The sequence below is a fragment of the Coenobita brevimanus genome, chromosome 64, assembly GCF_032717465.1.
Source record: "Coenobita brevimanus isolate Jiangsu-jjx chromosome 64, ASM3271746v2, whole genome shotgun sequence".
Classification (NCBI taxonomy): Eukaryota; Metazoa; Arthropoda; class Malacostraca; order Decapoda; family Coenobitidae; genus Coenobita; species Coenobita brevimanus.
The window spans coordinates 29,146,984-29,170,320 of record NC_137017.1 but is presented as its reverse complement, the minus strand read 5'-3'; the positions used below and the strand labels follow the sequence as shown (position 1 = coordinate 29,170,320).

General features: G+C 41.4%; 1 protein-coding gene across 1 annotated transcript in view; it reads right to left on the bottom strand.

Annotated features, from left to right (window-relative positions):
* The window catches only part of LOC145404720 (uncharacterized), a 336,793-nt gene that overhangs the window by 27,230 nt on the left and 286,226 nt on the right, over positions 1-23,337 (bottom strand). Inside the window, exons 4-7 of the mRNA XM_080276271.1 lie at positions 17,694-17,888; positions 15,283-15,441; positions 8,877-9,028; positions 7,271-7,415 (exon numbers count right to left, since the gene is read on the bottom strand). Coding sequence (XP_080132397.1) covers positions 7,271-7,415; positions 8,877-9,028; positions 15,283-15,441; positions 17,694-17,888 — 651 coding nt within the window. The remainder of the gene's footprint in view (positions 1-7,270; positions 7,416-8,876; positions 9,029-15,282; positions 15,442-17,693; positions 17,889-23,337) is intronic.

Sequence of the window (23,337 nt, the reverse complement as noted above, 5' to 3'; positions counted from 1 at the left end):
TATGCCCCTGCCTGAAGCCTCTCTCCCTCGTGGCTAAAATTCCCTCTGCCTCACCCTCTAAGCTACCCATTCTTTCCCTTTCTCTCTGTTCCTCCCTAAAGTACACACGTTATTTCAAATCTACACACTATTTCTACATTTCTCTCCATTTCTTTGCCGCTCTCCTTTTTCGTCTGCTTGTCAAACTGACTCTGACTGACTGTCAAATGCTGACTGTCTCTATGTCAAAAGGAATGTATTTGTATGTCAATAAAATGACTGTCTTTCTGTCAAACGGACTTTGTTAAACTTGTCAGAGTGACAGACTATCTGACAATTGACTGTCTGTCTGTCTGTCAAACAGACTCTATCAACTGATTGACTATCAGTCAGTCTGTCTGTCAAATAGACTTTTGCATAACTAACAAACGACTATCTGTCTGCCTGTCAAACAGCAGACTGTACCCGTGTAGAATGGACTGTGATGTCTGTTAGATAAACTGCTTATGTGTCAAGTGGACTCTGTATGTCAACTGACTGACTGTCTGTCTCTTTGTCTGTTTGTTTATGAACCGTCTGTCTGATTGTCTATGGACCGTCTGTCCGTTTGTCCGTCTGTTTGTTTGTCTGTTCGTCTATGGACAGTTTGTGTTTGTCTAGGGACTGTCTGTCAGTTTGTCTGTGTATGGACCGTTACCTTATGTCTGCATGTCTATTGACCGTCTGTATGTCAGTCTGTCGATGAAGCGTCTCTGTCTATGGACCGTCTGTCTGTTTGTCTGTCTGTCTGTCTATGGACCGTCTGTCTCTATGGATCAATTGTCTGTCTGTCTGTCTGTCAATGGAGGCTGTCATTGGACTATATGTCTGTCTGTCTGTCTGCCTGTTATCTATGGACCATCTGTCTGTCTGTCTGTCTGTTAACGGAGTCTGTTATTGGACTGTATGTCTGTCTGTCTGTCAATGGTCTTTTTGTCATAGTGTCAAATGGACAGTTCATCTGTTTGTCGCACAGACTGTCTGCCAGATGGAGTGTCATTTTTGTTTGTCAAAGGACTCTCTCTCTCTCTCTCTCTCTCTCTTTCTCTCTCCTTTCACCTCGACCTTCCTCTCTGTATCAGTGACTCCCATAGAATATTCTTCCTTATCCCACCCGAAACACTTCACAAGCCTGACTCTGTTGTCTAAAATATTTTTCTAGAATTTCCCCTCCCAACTTTGGCGTGTCATTTTGTGTTACTCTCTATTCGTGGATTATTCTGAATTTATGGCCGCTAAAAATTAAACTTCCTCTCTTCACTTAGTTCCTCTTGGCAGTTGATTAATGTCCTGCTGCTGCTGCTGCTGTTTTCCAGTGTTTTTCGTAATCCCACACTTTCTTCCCATTTTTTCGTGTGTGTGTGTGTGTGTGTGTGTGTGTGTGTGTGTGTGTGTGTGTGTGTGTGTGTGTGTGTGTGTGTGTGTGTGTGTGTGTGTGTGTGTGTGTGTGTGTGTGCAAATTTTGTCGTGTCTACCAATCTCTGTATCATAGCTCTGTCGTCTTCATTTCTGACCGGTTAACTTGGCCAACCCTAATAAGATTGTCGTATTTTATCCTTGAAATATCCAGATGCTGCTCTCTTGATTAGGAGAGTCTTAGATTTAGGCTAAATGAACAGCCTGAATAAGAGAGGTATTCCCGAAGCTAAGGAAAATGGTTTGCTGATGACATAAACTAAAACATCACCGAATTTCTGGGGATGCTAACTCTGCTAGCCACTGATCATCACACTCGCCTTTAGTTTAGGTTCCGTTTTAACGATCTCCAATTCCTTTCCTTAGAGCTAATTCCAAGTCCTAGTTCGGCCAATGTCGCTGTCTTTGCCCTCTTAGCTGTGTCGAGTTAACTACTGTCTTAACTTACCCAATTTCCGTATCCTAACGTTTTTCTCATATGCAGCAAAGACCAGTTTCCGCTACCATCTGCACTTTAACCACTCTACTACGATGGCCTACTTCTCACTTCCTTCTAGCATCCAGCAGACCATTTCATTCTATTCTGGGGAAATTTTTCGAACTGGAGAGGTTAAATACGGATCCCATTAACCCCTGTCCTGCAAGTCATCTTCCTTCAGTTAAGTAGCTAGTATGTAGTAGCAAAAATAACAGGAACGACCCACTGTAGCGAACACGTACATCCACCTTCACTGATGTCGATAATACCCACCAAACTACACCCATACCTTACAATAGTTGTGTTTGTTTTCACCTGACGGAACTGGACCACTCCGAGAACGTGAATTCATAGGCGTGGTTGCATGGAATTCGGTGAGTCTTAGTTATGAGGCAGGAATGGGTCTCCTTGGCAGCTAGTTAAATCAACCCTCCAACCTGGCTACACTCAGCCATTAAATAAACTGGAAGGTGTTAAGAGATCTTTAAGTCAGATTAAAAGCCTGCACTGGACCCACCAAGCAAATCACGACACACCATCATCATCATTACCCAGCCATAAAAACAGCCCTTCCCAGTCACATTATCATCAGCAACATCACCCCAAGATAACGTATCATCATCATCGTCATTACCCAGGCATAAAAACAATCCTCCCCAGGCACTTCCTCATCAACAGAAGCACCGACGATAACGTATCATCATCATTATCATCATCATCACTCAGCCATAAAGACAACCCTGCCCAGGCACTTCCTCATCAGCAACAGCACCCCAGGATAACGTATCACCACCACCAACACAGCCACTTAAGTTCACAGGCTCGTAAACTCTGCGTGTTAATCTGAAAACAAGAGAACACTAGGTCTGCACTACGACCTCTATAAAGCTCCTGCAGCAACGCAAGCGAACATTAGCTACATGGACTGGGAGAGGGAAGGGGGAGGAGGGGCCAGGAGAATAATTGTCTTTGTTTACGATGGGTTACGATGGCGTGAGGAGGGGAGGGGATACGATGTGTGTTATTACACAGAAATGCCTCGAAATGATAAGGAAATGATGAGAGATAAGGGGCGTGTTTTAATAGGTCGTTGAGGTGCACTAAGACTTTAACAGGAGATAAATAAAGGGATGAAAGATGTAATTATACTGGACACACACACACACACACACACACACACACACACACACACACACATTACGAGTAGTCGGTTTATTTCGCATTATGTGATAAAACAACACCTACAGACGAATTAGACCACACACACACACACACACACACACACACACACACACACACACACACACACACACACACACACACACACACAATGCCGTATTTCTTTGTCTTTACCTGAAACGTTTATTGCTTCCACTACCGAGAGCACTGAGTGTGTTAAGAGCATTATGGAGGTTATTCTCACGGGAATGGACGCATGCATTCTTTGTTCATACCCTCCAACTAATGTCTAACAGCTTTGGTTTAATAATGCTTGTTCAGGTGCTGTCCACAACCAGGAAGCGGCTTTCTAAAGGTACTGGCGTAAATAGAGCCTTGAATCACGTGTAGTTTAGGCTTCTGCTCACAATCAAACCGTAGAAATTTTTGTCTAATCTAAGAAAATGAAAGATTCCAATAAAAAACTCATCCCATTCATTTTGAAACCCTGTATAAACCTCTCCAAAACACACACACACACACACACACACACACACACACACACAAACGCAAACCTATGAAGACCCGCTCCCTATTAGACAGAATGCCTAAACTAGGCTCAAGAATACTTGATCTAAAATACAAAGACACATCAAATATATACACAGTCATATAAAAGGCAATTAAAAATATACAGGTATGATTACTTAAACAAATACACTCCTTTACGAACCTCAATGAGATTCCAACCTATCATAATTTCCCGTCGCCATCTCTGCTTCATACACCAAAAATCTAGGCAAAGTATCGTCGTTTTGGGTCACTGCTGTACAGGATTTCTAGGTTCCCGATTCTCTAATTTCAGGCTCCACTTTCTGTAATAAAATCTACTCAACGACAACTATCTGAATAGTTTAGTGCTTCGGCTTGCATTCATAAACTCTCCGTTGGGCGAGTCTGTTCTGTCGAGAGGAGTACACCTCGTCGAGAAAGGGATGATACCTAACCTGTTCACGTTAACCAGGTATAAAACTGTCATCTTTCCATCTTGAATGCAAAGTCATGACATGAGATTAACACTAGAATATGGTGATAGTCACGAAGATGTCCTATGGAAATAACGTAGAGCCGCTGTATTGTTTTAGTCTCTTGGTTAACTACTTACTCTCTAGACATAACTTTACTTAGAATAAAGAACACTCTCGAAGCAAACAGGTCACCAAAAATAGTTTCTACTCCCTTCACAATCAAACGTCTCGTACAAGATGAATAAACTGATCTGTTAATAGCATGAACAAAATAAGAAAAAAGTCACTGTATTTAAGGCATTACGAGATTCCGCATATCTGTACTGCCGCACTCAAAGGCATGTGTCCTCCACAGTTAACATGGCCCCTTAACACCTACCTGTCTTACCATTATGAATCGGCCTGTAGCACATTGTATTGAACTGTGTTACCAGTATTTACGCCTATTATGTTGATATATGAGCATCTATAAAAAGGTTCGAAGAGAACAATACGGCGAAATACCCACAATAAACAGTTATAAACTGGGTGCTAGTAATCGCTCTAAGCCCCGACAGGTACACGATCCCAAGACTATTTAACAGCTACAAGTGTTTTACTGTGTTGCTGCTGCCTACGCATTAACCCCTTCAGTATGAGGAAGTATTTTTATTCTTACCACCTGCAGACAATGTTGTTCAGCTCATGGGAGACATTTCGTAGTGAAAGCGTTTATGGAGGTTACATCTGAAACCTTCATCACGAGTTCTCTATTAAACTGACTAAATTATTCTGCATAAAAAGGAAATGTCATAGGAAACGGCGTCATCTCCCTGAAGGGGTTAAAAGAAGTCTATATTTAAAGTCAATTCGTTGCTTTTGAAATGAAATCGTCCATAGGGAACAGAATAAGACAAGGGGTAACAGTGTGATGCTCGTTGCCTTTGAAATGAAATCGTGCATAGCAGATGAGGCCGGCCGTCTTGGTAGAATGAAATGTTCCAAGTACTACTGTAGTTCTAAAAACATCCGCGCTAAACGCTGAACCTAGAACTTTAATGTGGAGATGGTGACAGACTGGCGATAATGCAGTACAGCAGACATATTTATGCCCACTTCACGAAGTTTGCAGTGGCCTATTAAAGTGATATATAGGAAGATTTAAAATGCACTGTGCAGGTACACTTAAGTTTGCAACGGACGACGGTGAAGTATGGTTGAACTAAGAGAAAATACATACATATATATATATGAGAGAGAGAGAGGGGGGGGGGGGAGCTGGGTACGGCAGTAACAGCACTGTATCGAATTGATGATAAGCGCCACCAACTACCACGAAAAGGTATTCACAGGCAGACTGAACTGTACAATGGTCGACAGTAATGAACAGGCGAAATAAGAACACATGGGAATTACCGAATATGCCGGCGACGGATGAAAAGCTGCAAAATGTTGAGTTGGCTAGTATGGGAAGGTTAGACCTGTAGCAGAAGAGGCCAATAAAATATGGAGATGCAAAAAAGGGGCTGACTAAAAGTTCGTAAACGGAAAAGCGGTGGTCAGCTGGTGAGACGGTTGGTACAAGTGTCTTGAAAACTGAAAAAGAACGTGCTTTACATGTGTGCCTGACTAGGTGCATGGACACACCTGGCCAAGACATATGAGATGGACATGAGGAAACGAGGTACAACTTGAAGACTCTGTTAGCACAAGAGCACTAACCCTCTGTTTCGTTTCATCGTATCGATCACGTGTTTCGAACAGGTGTGGCCGCGCACTTAGACGCATAATTTTGCCGATAAGAAGCGTTTAAATAGCACGCTCAGAAATGCTTTGGGACAAAAAGGTAAATAAAGTGCCTCGATATATGATGACTGTTCAGCGAATGAACGAACCTACTATATAAAGATACTGTCTGATGGATGCACTGGTACAAAGATGCAAAGAGTGGGTTTAATGAATGTGGCCGTGAAAGATGCAAGGAGAGGGATTAACGATTATGTTTACTCAGTACGATTCAAGCAAATTTTACGACTCCTGTATTAAAACATGTGAGAGGCCAGAATTAAAAAAGACTGTACTTCTTGTTACTATTGTTGTTGTTGTTACTTATTCCCAGCCTGCCTGGCTAGGCAGATCCGTTGACCAAAGGTATGCAACTGCTTCTGTGGGGGTGTCCTACAGGTACAGTACAGTACATACACCGTGTAGGGAACCAACGTCCCTTTGTGATCGACAACGCCTCGCCTGGGTCAGATCAGGGTCCTTCCTCTTGGCGAGATGCAGGGAAATATGAGGAGGTCTGGCTCCTGGATGGACGTCGAAGGTGCTTCGTTCCTAAGTATTATAATAAAATTTGAAGAAAATAAGTAATGAACGAGGCAGTAAGAGTTTTAAAGGGCAACTTGTTATTTTAACCCTACATTTATCCCTTTCATCACAAGAGGCCTCTCCTAAGCTACACTAAATCGTGGTAGATGCCATCGAAATGAAGGGGATGACATGTGGCAATAAAAAATCACAAGATATAAGGCTATTAGTGAATTTAGGATAGCGAGTATACTGAATTAATATACCGTGGCTGAAAAGTTTTAGCTTGGTAGTGAAGAGTAACAAATGAACTAATGAATGTGGCAAAAGGTTCACTAATCATGGTGTACAACGCAAGAGCAAAACATGTGATCACTGACGATGATGGGAGTAATAATTTTAAGTAAGCATAAGTAGGAAGCAGAATACCAAAACGTGAGACATACTGGCCTCTCTAATTTCCCTTCCATAAACGTCTTAGGAGACAGGGGACGAAGAATACTAGCAATATATTTCTGCGTGTCAGGAAAGAGGATAAAAGAGGTGGTCACTAGGGGGTTACAATTTCTCCATTATACTGGCGTAAGGATGTGACAACCAGTAACTGTGTTGCAAGCAGCCTCGTACCTCCAACGGAACAGGATAGTAGGCTCGCTTCTTCTTCTCAACAAAAACTGCACTCTGCAACTTCCTTCCCCAGAAAACGGAGGTATTCTGGTCCTGGATGCTAATGCTGATGATGATTATACTGCTGCTGCTGTTGTTGCTGTTGGTCATGATTATTATGAATAAGAAGATAATGATGAAATTAATACAGTATACTACTAACTTTCTAACTGCTCTGTGTATTAAATCCCCTTTTTTTTTATTTCCCACAACTCACAGTATACAACGAGCGTGATGGTGTCTGTGAGCGGGGCGTGCCTGAGGGAGGGGTTGGCGCCCGTGCAGGACAGCTGGGCCCCGTCGTGGTGGCGATTCAGCAAGATGGGCAGGGTCGCAGTGCTGATGTTGCCCCCAGCCTCAATCTGCGTAGGGAACAGGGTTGGTGAGTACTGATAACACTTAGTATATTATCACATTCTACACTTTCCTCTGTTCACACCATACATGTGTAACTTCTTCGACACTACTTCCCCAGTAATCTTGTTCTAGGCTTTTTCCAAAGCAAGCACCACACAAGCACCACACATACCTTACCTTCTTTCCACATACTTTTTTTTTTCATTATTTGCCAAACTGCAATACTAGAGAAGAAACTAAGAGTACTGAATTTATTAGCACCCCTTCGGGCTTCCACAGGCTAGTACGAACTTTAGTACTTCATTCTGGCTAACGTCAGACGATTTTATTCAGCTGAGGGAAACTTCTGACCACCTTATGAGTAAGGGATATTCATCTTTCGCATCTTGTTTTGCATACAGATTTTTTTTTTTTTTTAGCATGTGTATGGAAACAAATTCAATACTCCAAGGTGCTAAGGCTTGGGAAGAACCAGCCCATGAGTGCAATTGTCTCTTGAGTCACTCATTATAAACTGGAGTCACTCGCTGTAAGCAGGTGAGAACTGGGCCAAAGTGGAGTTCCCATGATGGCTTCGGCAATTTTTTATGTTTGAGTACTAGGCGTCGATTCCCAGGGATCCGAATCTTACTCAGCGATTCTTGGATGAAAATTTTTATAATTATCTTAACATTCTTTATGAATTACAAAATATCATTCATAAGGTAACCTTTTTCAAGTCGTCTTTGGACCTTTCTGTTCCTTATTAATCCAAGCGCCCCCAAGGGTACAGCAATAAACAACTTCGATGTTCTTATGTTAACTAGACAGATATGACAACAATACTTAATTCAGTACCTCATTTACTCCACTTTGACAAGTTTAGTGCGGGAAAAGCAATGTTATTTGTATTATTAATTAGCATGCAAGAGGGAGGGGTTGGTCAAGCCAAGACCAGCACCACAGAACAGCCTAGCCCCGCGCCCCTACTCTCAGATTGAGAAAATTAAAACTGGATGATGGGTGGGTGGGCGTCAATAATAATAATGATGATGATGATGATGATGATGATGATGATGATGATAATGATGATGATAATAATAATAATAATAATAATTAATATAGAATGGAAGGGGATACTCCGTACAGTTCGACAGATCTCGCCAAACAAAATCGTCTGGCGGCAATAAGCATAAAAATGAACCCTACTTTACTGATGGGGTTAGAGTACCATAAAAAGTAAACACAATACAGGGTGGCCCGTAAATAGCACTCCACTAGAAACTCACTACGCAGCATCTTAAGTGCTGTAGGGACAATTAACTCTCGTGATGTAGGCGTGGGTGTGGCCGTGCGAGCGGAAATTAAGAGATGATGCAGGACAGACACTGATAAAGCTGACTGAACCGCTTAGAAATTGTCCTGCGGAGTGTAAGAGGAGTGTTATGTATTGACCACCTCATATATACACAGCGTCCACTACTTACAGAGTGCGTGACCTGCGAGAGTCGATTGTGTGCGCGCCACCAGGTCAGCTGTGCAGGAGGGTGAGAGCCGATGGACCGACAAACCAGCCTCAGCGTGGTGCCAGCCCGTGACCCGGCACCGGAACTGAGGATACGTACCTCTGTTGGTGGCACTGTGGAGGAGAGGCACGAGTTCGTAGATAAAGTGAGACAGACAGACAAAAAGACAGATCAATGGATCAATCAATAGATAGATAGATACGGTATAAATAGACTAAATGAATGATTATATATATATATATATATATATATATATATATATATATATATATATATATATATATATATATATATATATACACACACACACACACACACACTCATGCATCCCACACACCACCACACACGCACAAACACAGGAAAAACAAGAGAAAAAAAAAAATAGTGCCCGGCTTTACACTCGGAGTTAAAGAAAACGTATTGTCAATTAGGGAGGAGAGGCGGACGCGCGAATAATGGGCCAATATTAGTTCATCCTGCAAATTTAACGACCACTGCTACTCACTGCCCACTACGACTCAACTCTTTATCATTTCATTAATTTATCACTTTATTAATCCGTTATTCAAGTTATTTACCTGCTTTTAATACTGAATATTCTTACATTATTTCCACTGTTGGTTACGTCAAACTATTATATTTTGCTGTACGTTAAAGCCTGAATGTGTTATGTGGAAAAGTGGCCCAACACAATATACTCTTTACTCTAACCTGGCCTAAAATTACCATCTCTTCATCTTCAGTACTGATTTCTAGCAACATGTTAACACAAAAATATGAATAAATTGACAAAGAACTGCAATGGAAAGGACAGAGCCACAGCATTATCTTCTTCCACCACTGAACTACGTGAAAGGGCTGCAAAAGAAAAGAAAAATCGGGGCAAAGATAAAGTGAAAATTGTACAACATTTTCGCAACTCACGGCTCCAGTACGATTCATTTCCATTAATCTATTTGCTGTTGTCATATTTTATTCACTGTTAACTGTTTCACCACGATGACATTATTTTAGATGATTTTAACTGGTACTACATTAGTATATTCAGTTTACGACCCCCCTCCCCCCAGAAAAAAAGCTGATTAATCCACTTTCATATTTTATCCTAAGCAGAATAAAATCACCAGGAAGCAAGGATATTAGGAAATTAACGCATTCGGGTTCTAGGGAATAAATGAAGCAATAACCCTGTATTAACTCATTCTGTTGCTCATTTCTGTTGATTAAATGACCATAGCCACTCACAGCCCCATAATGACTCCACTCATTTAATAAGTCTGTTGTTGAAAGTCTATCATTTACTTTCGTTAACCCTTCATCTCGTGCAATCACCTTTATTAAACCCTTCATCTCATGCATTCACCCTTACTAAACCCTTCATCGCGTGCACTCACCTTCACTAAACCCTTCCTCTCGCTGATATAAACAGTAAAAAAATTGGTTGCTATACTACTTTTACCCTAAGTTGGCCTACTATTAACACCTTCCCATCATGAATAGTCAGTTGTACCAATAGTTTAACACAACAATATGGTGTTAGTCAAGAAGACGTACTAAGAAATGGATGCTGGGCCACTCTATTGTTTTATTCTGCTACTGACCTACGTGAAATACGCAACAGATGGACGAAAATCTGGGCCTGGATAAGGTGAAAGGAGTACACCACATAATTACAGAGATCTTAGGAGATTTATGAGAGCCCCCTAGCAGATAAGAAGTCATTTGCGTATATACCTAACCTCCCAAACACAGGAAGTCTCTCGTAAGCTGCATAAAATCGCCCAGAGGTAACAGGAAACAAATAATAATGACGTACTTCGGTGAGGGAATTATTCTGAAACAACAGCACAATATTAAACTCTTAATTAATTGACGAAACTGCAGCCGCCAGTCCACGGGGATGCAGCTTTTTTATTACTTAATTTATTGGCGCTTATTGGCGATTGAGTTTTGTTATTCGGCTTTAAAAAATATTTATTTTATCCCTTTATTTGCCGGAATAAAGCAGAGAAGAGAACCCGACGATATTCTATAACTTAATTTATTGGCTTTTATTAGCACGAGTTTTGTTATTCGCCTTAATTAAAAATTGCTTAACTAATTTATTTTACGTTTTTATTAGCTGGAATAAAGCAGAACTGAGAACCCGACCATGAGAGGCTTAGACCCGTATTCTCGTCGTGTATGGAGACTTCCTAGCACCTCTTCCTTAGCGATTTAAGGTCAAAAAGTCCTTCCTCAGGTGAGTGAAATCGTCTGGAGGCAGCAAGAATATACTGAAAAAGAAAAGGCTACCGTAGTGAAAGGATTACACTTGGATGGACGCTCACGGATCAAGAAGGAGAGTTTTACTAATCCCTTAATTCATGTATTGTCGGATCATTGAATCATCTGCGTGAGAGTTAATAAAAGTCTGCTTAATATATTGCTGCATCATTGAATCACCTGTAATAAAAGTCTATTTAATATAATGTCGGATCACTGAATTACCTGTGATAATAAAAGTCTAATTAATTGATTGTTGGATCCCTCAATCACCTGCGTGTGTTAATAAGTCTAATTAATTGATTGTCGGATCCCTCAATCACCTGTGTGTTAATAAGTCTAATTAATATATTATCGGATCTCTCAATCACCTGTGTGTGTTAATATGTCTAATTAATATATTATCGGATCTCTCGATCACCTGTGTGGGTTAACAAGTTTACTTAATATACTGCCGGATCCCTTAATCACCTGTGATAATAAGTCTAATTAATATATTGTCGGATCTCTCAATCACCTGTGTGTGTTAATAAAAGTCTAATTAATGGAGTGTCGGATCCGTTAATCACCTACGTGTGTTAATACAAGTCTAATTAATATAGTGTCAGATCACTGAATCACCTGTGTTAATAAAAGTCTAATTATCACCTGTGTTAGGAAGTCTAATGAATATATTGTCGGATCACTGAATCACCTGTGCTAATAAAAGTATAATTAATGTACTGTCGGCTCACTAAATCACATATGTGTTAATAAAAGTATAATTAATGTATTGTCGGATCACTAACTCACCTGCGGGTGATAAGAAGCCAACCACATCAACCCCGTTACGTATTGTGCATCTCATCACCGCTACAACCAAAAAACTTTATTCGGCTAGGGAAAGACTGTTAGAGGAGAAGGGGTTCGATACTGCCTTCATTAAATCCTTCACTAGTGGAGTCATCTCATAAGCTGAATAAAATCGTCTCGGGTTGAAAGAACGCAAGATACTAATACGCCACCGAACTGAGGGGGACAAAAAATAATTGTGAAAAAAGTAAGTAAATAAATATATTGAACGGACAGATCGATATAGATAGGTAGGTAAGTAAGTAGGTAAGTTGATTGGTAGGTAGGTAGGTAGACAGACAGACAAATGGATAAGTACCTAAGTAAATAAATAATTAAATAAAAATACAGTGCGTGTTGAAAACTACATTCATTATCGAGCCATGAGTAGTGACCAAAATTTAATCACAATATTGCAAGTTTACTTAATCTGTTTTGTACGATGCCATGGTGTGTAATTCAATCTTGTTACCATTTCTATTTATCTAAGAGCAGAGGTTTTGCGAAGAAGGCGTTTATGAAGGCCATTTCTTACCACTCCTTTCTTGAAAATGTCTCCTAAGACGAAGTAAACTGTGTGGCAATAGCATAAGATATGGACTGTCTCATATATAACGCTCCTCTTCCACTACTGCTACTACTACTGCTACTACTACTATTACTATTACTGCTACTACTACTACTACTAATACTACTGCTACTACTACTACTACTACTATCTCGTGTATTCCGGGACGACTCAGACAACGTTATCAAGGTCTACTGTGCATCATTTACTCATATTTTCTACTCCCAGTGCAACACCTACGCCCACACCAGCAGACCGAGCCGTTCCCGCAACACACGAGATATCGCCAGGTAAGATTCTGGATGGAACACTACTTTTGGGCCACCCTGTATTTGATGTCCTCATAGTGAAGTGGTGAATCCATTTATTATAAGCAAAGGAAAAAAAAAAATAGATACCACAAAATTATCTTCCCTAAATACTCAAAATAAATGGATTTCCAATACTTTTGCTATATTGAAATTAAACTACTATTAATACACAAACCTCGAAGCGGAGTCACCTCTTCAACACTAAATATATGCTGTATTTTTCCGAATTCATTTTCACTTTTAATTATGCACCTAAGCTCCAAGCAAACGGATCTGTGTAAGCTGCTGCCATTATTTTATTTTTATTTTTTTTACCGTTGTGGACTTTCATCAGGGCTAAGCAAAGGATTTTATGTTTATTTATTAACCCGTCCAGTCATAGGGATTTTATTTTTTCTATTAATTTCATTCTTGCTGCCAACTTAAATCCGTGGTAGTGAAGTCTCTCTCTCTCTCTCTCTCTCTCTCTCTCTCCTATTTACATTTCTAGTATCGACTTACTTTGCCTCAGTACCGTACAAAGGAAAACCTACAAAAGTTATACACGTTAGGGAAATGCGTTATAAAAGCTCAATAACTCTACAGCTGGAGTACTCTTAACATACACTCCACGTCGCCCAACTGAATTCCGCAAAGCCTAGCGGTATTTTGACACACCAAATAACACTTCTCATATCACAGAGTCTAGAGCGAAAACTAAATTATTTTCTCTTTGAACGACAATATTTTGAAAAAGATGTTAACTAAAGTCAGAGGCGGTGTTCATAAACTTTCATACTTAAAATATGTATAATACGATATATACATTTGTCATTACCCACACATTTACGAAACACTTTAAAATGAAATTAAAGTGCCATAATTGCCGACACTCCCAAGGGAATGCAGGATGGTCTCCACATAGCTATAGTACACTGCTATGCTTTTGTGTCAATTGCTATTTTGATTACTGAACATACAAAAACACACGATCTCAAAATCTGCGTATTTAAATGGTTTGACATTTGACTCCATCACTCCTTTTTAAATGTAACAATATAAATAAATAAATAAATATTTAATAAATGTATCCAGGGCTATTGGCCAAGGGGACATTTGTGCTAGGATTGAAGTGATTTAGAGAAATAAAGGAATGGCGCTGAGTTCGAAAAAATGAAAAGCGTTAAACAGAAAGAAGGAAATGACCGAAAGACAGTCGCTCTCCACACTTCTTATAAAACAAACCGAAGCCGTAGAAGCCTCTCTGTCCTATAAAGTCGCTAGTATCCTTTATAATCGCAGGCTCAGATATCTTCGTCCGGTCTTTTAACGCAATGCCATTACACTGCAAGAACTGAACCCCCCCCACCCCTAACCCACCCACCCTCCTCAGCCACCCGTCAGAAGAACATGACAGGGTGTCGCTTTAGCCGATACCCTCATTCATCATGTTTTTTACACTCGACATCTTAAAAAAACGTGACCTTTTCTTGCAACAGCGCAGGAGGGGGGATTTTGTGTCGTACTGAAGTATTTAAGATCTTTACATGTAGGTAGCATTCTTCTCAAAGCGCAACACAGGCTACTTATACTTTACCAAGTTTTAAAGTAACTATTTTTTTAGAACGCAGACCTGTAACAATGGCAGCTTTGTTGCCCCGATACCTATATTATGACGATATCGAAAAGCAGGAGACACTGCGCCGAAAAGAAGGGCTATGTTCACCCACCTACCCACCCACATGCACCCACGTATGATCAAGTACGCTTACACATAAAATTATTGGTCACATAGATGGGGAGTTAATAGGACAGGCAAAAGGCAAGTATTAAAATACAAATCTCTCTCTCTCTCTCTCTCTCTCTCTCTCTGTACTGGACAGGTAGGCTGCCAGTGCTGAGAGTAAGGGATATAGGAAGGTACTGGACAATGGAATAACTGGTGCACGGTGTACAAGCACAGGCTACAGGTTACTGATGTCTGGCTGAAATATCCCTTTACAAGCAATACTGGGTGACAAAGGTGGAGCAGGGAGCGATACAAGTAAATAAATTGCTAAGTAGACAGACAGACAGTCAAAGAGACAGAGACAGGCAGAAAGATATAGGCTAATGAAATACAACCCCAGATCCAGGTATGAGTTACGTGTACATCAAAGCTAACTGAGGCAAAACAAACAGGTTGGTAAATAAAGGCAGATGGGTCGGCATACAAACGAGTTAAATCGTGGTTAGGTCGTCAAAAGTGATAGCCTTTTGCTCATTCACGTACAGGTCGTATTGAGTGTGGCAAAGGTAATATATATATTGACAAACATACAGGACGCTAACCACTTAGAACATATGAAATTGGTAAATGATGTAGCTAGAAAGGAAGGTGGACAGAAGAAAGAAAAGACAGGCATGTACGTACGAGTGATATTGAGAGTGACTGAGGTGGTGCGGGGGGACATGTCCTGGATGCCCGTCTTATCGCTGGGTTCCCTGGGGATGATGGCATGGCAGGAGAGCTCCTTGCCCTGCAGCTCACGGGTCGTCAGCAGGGACACCGTCGACTCTGCGGTGTACGTCCCTGGGGAGAGAGGCGAGACGGGCTGAGAAAAAGAGTTTAGGAAATGGGGACTGATGAACGACAGCTGAAGTTGTGGGAATTACGAAAAAGAGTCTGAGGAGGGATGGGCACTGGCAGGAGGGGCTGAGGAAATAATGGCTTAGGAACAAGGAAATGAAGAAGATAACTGAAGAAAAATGTAAGAAAAAGGAGAGTTGAGACGGAAAGGGGTAAAAAAAAAAAAAAAGGCGGAGCAGGAGAGGGATGAGGGACACCGTGAACTCGGCTATGTAGGTTCCTGGTGACAGAGACAAGACGGGTTGAGAAAGGACAATTGACGAAGGAGAGTTTGTGGAAGATGGGATTGAGGAACTGAAATTTGGGGAAGTAGGGGCCGATGAGAGGGAAAAAGTGGGGGGGGGGGAAATAAATCAAAGAAAGAAGGGCCGAAGGACTGAGAAATATGACAGTTAGTGGGGCTTGAAGGGGTGAATTATTAAGGGAAGATGGGAAAGATAAAACAAGTATAGTAGGAAGGGACTACGGTGACAGGGCAAATGGAAGGGAGGGGAAGGGGACTGAATAAAGAGGATAGGAGCAAGGAAGGGAGTGAGAAAAGTGGACAGAGGTGAGAGGAGATTAGAAAGGACTCAGAGCGGTGACTGAAGAAGAAAAAAATGAGAGAGGAGATCAAGATATAGGGAACCGGAGGGTGGGAGAGAGGTTAAAGACAGGAGAAGGGTGGCTGAGGATAAGGGAAGAGACGGGAAGCGTTCTGGCAAAGGAAGAGAGGGGAGAAAGAGAAAGATACAGCACAGTAAGGTCTGAAGAAAGGAGTAGGCGCAAAAAGTAACTGAGAGAGGCAGAAAAATAAAGGGATGGAGGCTGAGAAAAAAGAAAAAAGAAAAAAAAAACAGGACTGAAACATGTGGAATTGTGGATAGATGTAGGCATGAGCTGAATGCATGTGTGGAGAGGACGGTAACAGAGAGAGAGAGTACGGAAAAGGGACGGACGTACATTAAAGAAGGAAGAGGAACAGGAGAGAGGGAGAGGGAACGCAGTGATGGGAGGGGGACGCCAGAGAGGGGACAGAGAGAAAGTAAACGATGAGGCTGAGGGAGGGGGGAAGAAGAGTTTCCCAAACATACCAAAAAAATTTAAATATTTTTAAATATAATACGACCAGTTTCCTTTAGTTTAGGAATATCACACACTGATTGCAATATACAGTACCTTTTACCTGCATCAGCAATAGTTCCAGACTTAAACAGGCTGACCGTCAAGGCAAGCTTGTTTATAAATAAACGTACAGGTAAACAGGCATACACTATGCATACCAAGTAGTAACTACACAGTTTAAAAAAGCCGGTACATAAATCTCTCTCTCTCTCTGACTAACAAATAAGCAAGACTTCCGTGAATCTGAAGTAGAGGCCAAGATACGCTCAAATAATGGCCAAGTAACTGAAATACTAGTATACTGACACACTTATTATCCTCGTCACAGAACCCTTCCCTACAGTAGCGAAGGTACGAATAACTAATCACAATTTAGCATGGGGGAATTTTACTAATCACTAGTGTTATGGATTCAAGATTCGTACGTTAGTCATTTAACTTGATTAACCATCCTGACTTGGATAACTTGGACGTAACAAACACTTTAGTCCGAATCTGTAAGTTATTATTAACACAACTATCTAACTTGAAGGAGGAACGTCATATACACTTGTGCCTGACCTGATAGGATATAACAAATCTTATTTCAGCCACCTTATTACAAGAAATACTTGAATACATCAAGTGACATATTATTATACACGACCAGACTAACTTTATTTATGGGCACTAACTTGACCTGCCAGACTAATATATAATGATTTAATACACATAACCTAACACATGATGACACGTACATTAGCTATAACTAACAGCTCACTTAAATCAGCTCACCTTATCTTATCCAGAGCTAGGATTACCATGAAAGTATCTTATTAAAATCTAATATCTTCGTAATTAACCCATACCAAACTTTGCATCAGACATAACTTATTCTGAAACCTTGACAGGATGACTGCAATATGCGCTAACCTACCCTTGCCACCGACGTTGCTTAATTTTAAACCTAACCTAAACTAACCTAACTTAGCTCAACTTAAGCAACCCAAACCTAGCCTCACCACAGCCGTAACCTATACTAAACGTAACTTAGCTCAGCGTAATTTACTCTGACCCTAACTTCTCCGTAATGCACCAACACCCAGCCTTACCACTGACGGGGTCGAGCGTGGAATTGGCACTGAAGAGAGGCAAAAGTCGGCCCTCCTGATACCAGCTGAGGGTAGGAGAGGGTCTTCCCCCTGAGCTGAAGCAAGTGAGCACCGCCCTCTCCCCCTCCAGCAGCGGTCCCACGGCGCCCGCCACACTCTGACCCTTCCACAGCACCATGGGGGGACCGGGAGGAACTGAGAAAAAGGGAAGAAATATATAGTTTCTTTTTTTCGCTTGAGAATGAGCAACATCAATACCATTACTGGCCTCTTCCTCATCCTCCTCCTTATCATCATCATCATCATCATCCAACTTCCCACTTCCAAATGGGCCACCACGGCAGGATGGCAGGGGGGAATTGCAGAAAAATAATAAAACTGCAGGCTGATTTTTTTTTTTGTCACTACAGAAATAGCAATGTCGTAATCATCATCATTATCCCTTCATTACCATAACTCTGCCCCCCAGTTCATATAAAGCCCCCATTAGAGAGGACCGGGGGGGAGCGGCTGAGAGAAAGAAAATTTACCAACACCTCAATGGAAGTAGCAAGGAACAGCAACAAAACCATAATGAAAAAAAGAAAAGAAAAAAAAAAAGAAAAGATAAGACACACAGGCACACTCTGATTCTTACACACCACGCAAGGATCGAAAGAAGTACAGTACAGGGGAAAATAACCAAATTATTCATTGATTCTATTGGATTAAGAGAGAGAATAACAAATAACTGTATCATTAAAAGACACACACACACACACACACACACACACACACACACACACACACACACACTTGAGAGCTAAAGTACGAAACGATGGTAATCCTGTCACAGCAATTCGAAAGAGCATTAAAAAAAAAAAAAAAAAAAATTGTAGTGCCTGTCATAAAAAAAAAAAAAAAAATACATCAACAAAAGCATCATACTCTACCCCATCCACAAAACCATGAGGGAAATTGTACAAGGGAAAATGAAAAGCTTAGAGTTCGTTTCTTCAGTCGTAGCAGATGAGAAGAACAAGAAAGATACGGAAGAAAAGGTCACCAAACTATGTTCGTACTACACCACCATGGGAGGGACTGAAGAAGCAGAAAGAGCAATCATCATCATCATCACCATCACGAACGTCATCATCATCATCATCATTAACGTCATCGTCATCGTCACCTCCACTATCATCATCATCATCACAGTTCTCTCTAATAAAATGGGGTGAGAAGAATAAAAACAAGAAAAAAAATTATCTTAGAGTAAAAAAGAAAGGAGCGAGGATAACAGATAACGACCACACTTCACTTCCCACACCGCCATGGGAGGTCCGGGGGAAACGACAGGCGAGACAAAATTATATGTTAATTTGTATGTCACAGAAATGAGAGGTGGGGGCGAACTGACAGACGGACGGACACGGACATTGAAATTTCTGTCACATCAACAAAAACGATACCAGTAGCACCACCACCATCACTATCACAACAAGAACACTACGACTACTATTATTACTACCACTCCTCCTTCTCCTCCTCCTCCTCCTCCTCCTACTACTACTACTGCTACAAAAAGGCTTCTGAAAACGTAAGGAAAAAAGATCATCAAACTTCACGTCACACACCGCCGTGGGAGGTCCAGGTAGAAACAGCAGGGGAGGGAAAATGAGAAAGTGATACGTTGGTTCTTCTGTCACATCAAGAAAAGCCAAAAAAATAAACTGTGAGAAAGGAAACTGTTCTATAATTTGCTCTTTTTACACGCTCAGAAACAGATGGGGCAGGAAATGAAATAACTGTGTGCTTACTCCTATGCCTAAAAAGAAAAAGACTAAATAAGACTCTTTTGAGGTGGGAATTGCACAATAAATTATGTTTGATAAGGAAGTCATCGAGAAAAGCGAAAAAAAGCCGAGTTAGGTTTTTATTTTTATCTTTACGGCTAAAACTTTAAGATGTGAAAATACTCATACACCTCACCTTCCACGCAGTACCACGGGAAGGCCACGGGGGAGGAGCAGGAAAGAGAAATGCGAAGAAATGTGTGTTGATTTTTCTGCCACAAATAAGAACACAAGGCAACAAAGACCTCAATTCGTTCAGCCAAAGGACGGATTGTATGCTTTATTTTTACCCTCGTCAGACGCTTTAATTCAGCTTATGATGGACTATCAGAACACTAAGGGTTAGATACAGCCTTCATTTACCTCTGTGCTATTTACATACTCTCCCAAGTTTAATATAATGGCCTGGCAGTGGCAAAGGTAAAACTGAAAGTCATGATAATATAGGAAATGCCAAAAAAATAAAATCTCACATTTTCTTTCCTCCCATACTTTTGAAGACAAATTATCTAACTGGTTATAAGAAGAGAGAGAGAGAGAGAGAGAGAGAGAGAGAGAGAGAGAGAGAGATTCTTTCCTCCCATACTTTTGAAGACAAATTATCTAACTGGTTATAAGAAAAGAGAGAGAGAGAGAGAGAGAGAGAGAGAGAGAGAGAGAAGAATCACTAGCAGCGAGAAAATATGCATATAGGATAATCATTCGCCTATGAAACCATAACGAGAGGTTAGTTAATATCTGAAAAGGCTATGGAAAGGTTAATATGCTGTATATATTTAAAAAGAATCGGAGGAAGGATGACTATAGTGGAAAGAAAGTAAGCGTATTGGATGATTCGTTCTCACAGCACAAGGAAAGGTCAGTGAAAATACAGAAAGAAAAGAGTAGTACCCTTTTCCTATCTCACAGCACCAAGGAAGTGATTTTTTTTTTTTTTTAATGCGAGGAAGAAGGAACCAAAGGCCATGAGCCCGCAGTAACAGTTCCCTCCAAGAGAAAAACAAAATACAATAGAGAGCCAAATTCAAGATCCGATCATTTTGAGATGCCTGGACACACTGCGTTTGAAAGACTGGAGATCATAGGCAGCTGGAAATACGGACAGAGGGAGACAGTTCCAGAGCTGACCTGTTGCATAAATGAAAGACTGGGAGTAACGGTTAACTCTTGCATTAGAGAGTTGGACAGAAAAGGGATGAGAGTTTGCTGCCAGACGGGTGCTACGCGCCCGTCGTAGAGGTGGAGGAATGCAAGCAGACAGTTCTGAGGAGCAGTGACCATTAAAGTAGCGATAGAAAAGAGATAAAGATGCAACAGTGCGGCGAAGAGACAGAGGTTGAAGGGAGTCAGTAAGAGGAGGAGAGTTAATGAGACGAAAAGCCTTTGACTCCACCCTATTGAGAAGAGCTGTATGTGGGGAGCCTCCCCACACATGAGAGTTGTACTCCACACAGGGGCGGATAAAACCCCTGTATAGAGTCAACAATTGTGCAGGGGTAAAGAAAGAGTGGAGTCGGCTTAGCACACCCGATCTCTTGGAAGCAGATTTTACAAGAGATGTAATATGATCTTTCCAAGATAAGTCCCGAGTAAATGAAACCCCAAGCATGTTCAAGGATGATGCAGGATTAAGTTGAATATTATTAAACATTAGTGGGTATACCTGTGGAAGATTTTGTCAGGTTGATAGGTGTAAGAACTGAGTCTTAGATGCATTAAAGACAACCATATTATTTTTACCCCAGTCAGAGATATTAGCCAAGTCAGACACTAGGTGTGCCACAGCCTCATCCCTTGTTTCTTGAAGTAACTGTTGAGATGGGCGTTGCGGGAACCGAATGGAAAGGTGAAAGGTGGAGTCATCAGCGTATGAGTGGATAGGGTTAGATGTATAGCTTAGAAGATCATTGATGAATAAAAGGAAGAGAGTTGGTGATAGGACAGAGCCCTGAGGAACACCACTGTTGATAGATCTAGGAGAAGAACGATGGCCGTCTACAACAGCGGCTATAGAACGACCAGAAAGGAAGCTAGCGATGAAGGCACAGATAGAAGGATAGAAACCGTAAGAGGGCAGTTTGGAAATTAAAGATTTATGCCAGACTCGATCGAAAGCCTTTGAGATATCAAGTGCAATGGCAAAGCTTTCGCCAAAGTCCCGAAAGGAGGATGACCAGGAGTCTGAAAGGTAGGTGAGAAGATCGCCAGTGGAGCGTCCCTGACGGAACCCATACTGACGATCGGAAAGAAGGTTGTGATAGGAAAGATGCCTTAAAATTTTTCTATTAAGAATTGACTCGAAAACTTTTGAAATACAGGACGTTAAAGCAATTGGACGATAGTTGGAGGGTTGGGAGTGGTCACCCTTCTTTGGGACAGGCTGAATGAGAGCAAACTTCCAGCAAGTAGGAAAGGTACAAGTTGACAGACAAAGGCGAAATAGTTTGCCTAGGCAGGGTGTAAGCACAGAAGCACAGTTCTTGAAAACAACAGGAGGGACCCCATCAGGCCCATATGCCTTGTTAGTACTGAGGCCAGTGATGGCAGAAAATGCATCAACTGAAGAAATTTTAATGTCAGCTATGAGGAAGTCAGAGGGAGGAAGTGATGGAGGAACAGCACCGGAATCGTCTAATGTGGAATTGGAGGAGAAAGTCTGTGCGAAGAGATCTGCTTTATCAGTAGAAGAAATAGCTACAGAACCATCAGAGTAGAAAAGAGGAGGGAAGGATGATGAGGTAAAGTTGTTAGAAAGATTTTTGGCAAGGTGCCAGAAGGAGCGGGAAGAATTCGAGTTGGAGAGTTGAGAGCATTTAGTATGGATGAAATTATTTTTAGTAGAGCAAAGAACAGACTTAGCACGATTCCGGGCAGAAACGTAAAGATGATGTGATTCAGGGGTGGGTTGGCTCCGGTACCTTTTGTAGGCCTTCTCCTTGTTGCGGACAGCATTAGAACAAGCGTGATTAAACCAAGGCTTTCTTGCGTTAGTCAAAGGATATGAGAATGGAATGTATGCTTCCATGCCCGAGAGAATAACCTCCGTAATGCGCAAGGCACACTCAGATGGCTCACGGCCATGGAAGCAATAATCATTCCAGGGAAAATCAAAGAAGTACTGCCTGAGGGCCTCCCAGTCCGCAGCTCCAAAATGCCACAGACGACGTTTCCCTGGAGGGTCCACAGGCCGTACCGGAGTGATAGGACAGGTTAAGGTAATAAGGTTGTGATCGGAGGAGCCCAACGGAGAGAAAAGATTAACAGAGTAAGCAGAAGGATTAGTTGTGAGGAAGAGGTCAAGTATGTTGGAGCTCTCTCCAAGGCGGTCAGGGATACGGGTAGGGTGCTGTTCAAGCTGCTCTAGGTCATTAAGGATAGAAAAGATGTAAGTTTGTTCACCAGGTGGATCCGTGAAAGGAGAGGAGAGCCAAAGGTGGTGGTGAACATTGAAATCTCCAAGAATGGAAAGTTCAGAGAAAGGAGAAATGGACAGAATCTGTTCCATCGTAGAAGTAAGATAGTCAAAGAATTTTTGATAGTCAGTAGAATTAGGGGATAAGTAAACAGCACAGATATATTTAGTCAGAGAATGACAGGAAAGCCGAAGCCAGAGTGTGGAGAATTCAGAAGAATCAAGTTCAGGAACACGAGAGCAAGATAAGTCGTTGCGTATGTATACACAACAGCCACCTTTGGCTTTGAAATGAGTATAGAGAAAGTAGGAGGATACAGAAAAGGGTTTGCTGTCAGTTGCCTCAGACAGCTGAGTCTCCGTTAGAAAAAGAAGGTGAGGTTTAGAGGAGGAGAGGCGG